Source organism: Drosophila kikkawai, chromosome 3R (genome assembly GCF_030179895.1).
Source record: "Drosophila kikkawai strain 14028-0561.14 chromosome 3R, DkikHiC1v2, whole genome shotgun sequence".
Taxonomy (NCBI): domain Eukaryota; kingdom Metazoa; phylum Arthropoda; class Insecta; order Diptera; family Drosophilidae; genus Drosophila; species Drosophila kikkawai.
In genome coordinates, this window is record NC_091731.1 from 13,366,772 (window position 1) to 13,372,260 (window position 5,489).

The 5,489-nt window shown below is 39.2% G+C and overlaps 1 protein-coding gene across 1 annotated transcript; it reads right to left on the minus strand.

Annotated features, from left to right (window-relative positions):
* Positions 1-934: 934 nt before the first annotated feature.
* On the minus strand, positions 935-1,519 carry LOC138928719 (C-type lectin 37Db-like). Its single transcript, XM_070286234.1, has 2 exons — positions 1,450-1,519; positions 935-1,386 (listed from the first exon to the last, which is right to left on the minus strand). The coding sequence occupies exons 1-2, from the start codon at positions 1,517-1,519 to the stop codon at positions 935-937; spliced, it is 522 nt and encodes a 173-aa protein (XP_070142335.1).
* Positions 1,520-5,489: the final 3,970 nt, after the last annotated feature.

Genomic DNA, 5,489 nt, shown 5'->3' on the forward strand with positions numbered 1-5,489 from the left:
AGTAAAAATAAATAGGTAAACATTAATTCCCATTTATTTTCTGTTTTAAATTTTCCTTAGAAAATATATGTACAAATATACTATTAAAATAAATCAAAATTTTTAAAATTATTAATTAACTTACTTATTAAGCCTGAGTGTCTCCCATAGATTCCAATCTACGGCTTTTGGTTGGGCTTGATGGCGAATCTTATTATGTCATCTTATTAATTTCTGATGAATATCCCTGGCTGTGATCTATGTGCACAAATGGCTTCAGGTGCCACTTAATGATATCCAAATGCGAAGCGTTAGGTAAATGGATTTTTTAATAACCCCAAAAGGATATCTCAGTATCTTGGCAATGAAAGCCTTAAAACAAACCTTTTATTATTGAGCAATGAAGTGAATTTAATTTTAAGGTATAGGAGTGTAAAAATTAAAACTTATTCCGCACTAGGCTCTGAGGCTCATGTTGCAGTTGTAGTCGTTCATTCTGTACTTTCCATTCCTTGTCACAATGTGGATGCAGTGCTCCGTACCTCCGTAATTATACGGTATTCCATCAGTGAATCAATCCAACCAGATGTGGTCATAGCTTGCCTTTGGTTATGGAATGGAACATTCCCTGAAGTCTGTTGAGGTCCCAGTAAGACACTCAAAACGCAAAGAAATTCTATTATTTCCTTCGAACCTTTTCACAAAGCTAGAAATGAGTTAATTATAAACCAGCTTTCCCTGATCTATATTCATCTTCTCTGTTTCTCAATGCAAACATATTGGGAAACAAGTAAAAATACATATTTTTATTAAGAGCCAAACTGTGGTTTACTAATTCAGAATCTTCTTAAGAGTTTTTGATTACAATATAAACACATAGATTATTTATTTAAATTTTTTATTTAAGAAATATAAATGTTAATGACTTTCTTTTATTTCAAAACATTGGTACCGTTTAAACTGGCTTCAAAGCGTAGAAGATAGGAATATATGGTTGTAGCTCCCATTGTGGGGTTTTCTCGCACAGGGCCCTGAAGGTCTCCATACAGCCTGCGTCATTAAGTCCATATTTTCCGTTCTGACTCCAGATGTTCACACAGTGCTCGTCATTATGCCAATTATTTGGCTGACCTTCGAGCCATCCGAATGTGGTCAAAGGCGTGCCCGTGGCGATCGAATAAAACAGTCCTTTGGCTCTGCCCAAATCGAAATATGAAGTCCAAAACTGAGTCTCGCCATTCAATTTTTCCTTGTTGTTGAAATAATTCAATACGTCATCCAGATCAGAATTTGATCCAAACGTGGCCAAGTCGCCATTGTTTTGAATGCACGAATCGCGAGCGGCAAAGAAATTGGTTTTAGTGAGACTTACGAAGTAATTTTTGTTTCCAATTTTAAAAATTACATCTGCAAAGAATTAATATTTAGTAAATCTCAAATTTTTTAAATAAATAGAAAGAGATTTCTTACCATCGTTCACACTACGGCCACTACAACTTATAATGAAGGTGAGGGTAAATATCAAAATCAGAGAATACATGTTACTTCTGCGATCGATCTTCAGTGAAAGCTACGCCGCACCGGCTTGCATTAGTATTTATATATTCCTGCCATCTCTTTATTTTTTATTTTCTTATACTAAAACGCTTCACCTTACGTTTTTTAAGAACTTTCAAGACAGCGGTAAAAAGCCAAGATCAAAGTTTATCAATAAAAAAATAAACAAAATGAATAGGTAAACATTAATGCCCCTATTTTCGCAAGAATTGTTCTTCTTTTTCAATCACTTGAATCTGACTTTCTTAGAAAATATAGGTATAAATATTCTAATCAAAATTCTTAAGAAAACGATTTATTTATTAAGCCATCCAGAGATTTTTTGACCTATCTGCAATTCATCTTTTTTTAATTTCAATCTCCGGCTTTTTGTTGGGTTTGCAGTCAACATTGATTTTGTGTGGCGAATTTTCTTGGATTTCGTAAGCCCAAAATAGCATCACGTTTTAAATTGCTGCTTATCAAAACATGTTCCGAGCTGTAATCTGTTTTTGCACTCGCGCGCACGCCAAGCTACCACCCATTTGGCACCACCTGTCCACCAGCCCACCTGGCTAAGCATTTATCCGGAGGAGGCCAAGACCGAGACCAAGACCAAGAGGCGAACAGAACGGCGGTGAAGCGTAAAATGAGTGAAAGCGAGTTGGATGTAAAAACGCAACCGGCAACGCAGACTGACACATCATTTATATGTGGCCCGCAGGATGTGCACTTGAAAGAAATATTTAATAAAATCTAAAAATATAGGAAATATAGGAAGCATTTGAAACATTAGATAACTAATCGATAACTTAAACATAACATTTCTTGAATTTTTCAATTACAAACAAGTGAAAAAGCTTTGAAAACTCGTTTTTCTCAGTGCATATACAAGGCAAGGGCATATGTAAATTGAAACGAAGGACCGTTTCCCGAATGAGGCCGACTGTGAGATGGATTTGGATTCTCTTATCAGCGGTGGGCATAAAAAATGTACATTAGCACGAATGACTAAGCGGGTTGGCGGCGGATGGCGGATGGTGATGCCACGGCGACAGGGACATATGGATCCGTATCGTTCAGGGTTAGTCAAGTGCCTCGACACAGAGACTACTACCACATAAATCCGAGGGAATGAGGAAAACAGAGAACCCCCCCCCAACTGAACCCCAGGAAATCTCTGTTCATTCGCATCCCGGGCAATCTGTCATCCGCGTCCCTGAAACGTCGGCGGTTCCATAAATTTGTGACACTTTTTTAGCGAATTTATTACTCAAAATAAATCGCGAGCTGTCGCGGCGGGGTACACATGCTGATATGCTCATTTGGTATTCATTAGGGCCAGGAGCGGCGTTACCTTTTGGCCAAGTTAATTAATTGAGCGCCCAGATTGGTTGGCTTTTGCCAGTGACATTGCAATACGAGCTGTACTGCTCTCCGCATTTCCAAATGAATTGGTTTTCCTTCCTTTTCCCAGCCACCTCCGGTTTCCTTTTAGTCTCCTCTCCCTCTACCTTTTCGTTCCGACTGAGTGTGGTGTTGATTTTTGAAATTGTTTGGCACTTGAGTGGCAAAGTGCTCCCCATTGGCCCTGTGGCTGCCGATTCCTGGTCCACCAGGAGTGCCAAAAGGGAGCACACGGGGTCAGAGGACACGATTCACGGACAAAGCATCCGGAGTCATTCAGAAACTAGGTGATGGCGGAATATGTGCATCGGATGGCTAAACAAAACATTGCACGATTGCTTCGTGAAATTGGTATTTCCTTAACAATGTAATCAATTAGATTTCAATGTCCTTAACCCTATCAATGCACTTTCATTGTGAAATAAAATTGTATATTTAAGAATATCTGTCGTAAAATAAAATCCAGTCTTTATGTCGAAAGCCCAAAGAAATTTCCCGGCAATATCGGCTTTATCTTTTTTTTATTCCAGCAAAGCAACGCGTTTTCGTTTCCGTTTTCCGCTTCTGAGGCGCATTACGTATACGCCGCGTGGCCGGACGAGTCATAAGTTAGGTCATCATTATGGATAAACGCAATGTATGTGGGTTTTATGTACTTAACACTTCAGCTCAGAGCCCTGCGAAGCGATGACACTGAGTCCAGGCTTTCCGAGGCGTCCAAGAGGAGAGGAAGGCGAGGTCGAACAGATGAGCAATTTATCTCGCAGCTGTTTACTGTTGGCCCCTCCACGCTCGGCTAAAGCCACTTATGCCCATGCCAACGGGTGCGGGTGCCAGTATATACTATGTGTGTGCATGTGTGTGATTTATGTGTGTGTGCTGTAAATACATAAACACATCAAAACCTCAAATAAGAAAAAAAAAGGGAGAAAGATAGGACTTTTGCTGTGGACGAAGCTTAAGATACCCTAACAGACTTATCTAGCTTTAATAGCCAGCATTTTTCGAGGTCTTGCTTAAATTAGAATTCTTAAATAAACCAAAAAATATTTAACATAGATTATTTATGCAGTAATAAGCCGTTAAAAACACCTTCGGTTAGTTTTAAGAACTAAAATGCCCGCCGAAAGTGCATAGAAAACCGGTAGAAAGCTGTAGGAGGACTGAAGCTGTGGAGTGTCCTTGCGGCCAACGCACGTATTAAATGAGCAAAAATGTGAACGAGGCCGCAGGGGGCGTCTCTGGCAGCGAAAGTGAAATTAAAAACTAAGTTCCCCCTTCAACAGAAAAAAAAGGAGGCGTGGTCGTCAATTGACAGCGGGCGGCAAGAAATGTGCTGTGCCCTCTTCTCCTCGTATGTTTGCATTCAATTTGCCAAGGAAAAAGGCTTTAAAAAAGGCAGCAGCGAGGGTTTAGCTGATATTTGAAATGATACAGGATTAAAAACTACAATTACAATTAATATTTTTATATTAAACAAATATTAAATATTCATCAGAGCTTTTGAAATGGGTTCAATCTTTATGTATTCCTTTTGCAAGCTTTAATTTTAATAAATAATACTAAGAAAGTAAGAAATATATTTAAAGTTCGACTCGATAAAGGCTTAATATTTTATCCTTTTGCATTAAGAATTTATTTAAACTTCCCTCGCTACGACTTTCAGTTTTTGCAGTCACTGGTCGTGTCCTTCGCACGCGCATGGCTCTGCATGTGTGGGTGGGATCTCAAGTTGGCTAAATGCAACCTTTCATTTGAACCAACAGGCTTTTTTATGCGAATCGCACGCCCGTTGACGATTCTGTGTTTGTTTGTTTGCATCACAGTTTGTTTTGTTGCCTGTTTTTAGCCATTGCTTTTATAAGCGCAAAGTGCTCTTCATTATGCGCATCAAGTGAAAGGATAAGTGCAGCGCACACTCTCGGCCATAGAATTAAAAATATATACATATGTGTGTTATGGCATTTATGCCCCTCAATGGCCAGAAAATCGCAATGAAAAATTACCTTAAATTGCGCAATGAAAACAGTAGAGCAGGTAAATTGGTTTGTTATTAAAATAATATATATTTCTCTGTATTTTTAGAGAAGAAAATAATAACCTTAATGCATTTTAAATTTAAAAAACCAAAATTAAAACCGAAAGTAGTGAAATGTAAGCCTAATTGCTTACCTAAACTTTAGGGGTTTCACTTTAAAACCATATTAAATCTTCTGCGATGCTCTATTCAGAGGGTTGCCGAGTGCTCGGTAAACCTCTGGACGTCCTTCCTTGCACACAATTCGAGATCTGACGACGTCCAAACACCTTAATTAAGCCAAATTGCACTAACAAATCCATAAATAATGAGACCAGTACAGACGCACACCTGAGATGGCGAAGGACGCGGCGCTGTCTTCAATTACGATTAGTTTTGGGGCCGGATGAGGGGATGGTGATGGGGTCTGAGGGTAGTATAATTGAATCGCAGGACACTCGCGGCTTGCAGGAGCAGCCTTGACTGAGTTATGGCTTTCTCCTCATTCGATTAGAGGGCGGAGAACGTTTAATTGAAATCCAAGATACGG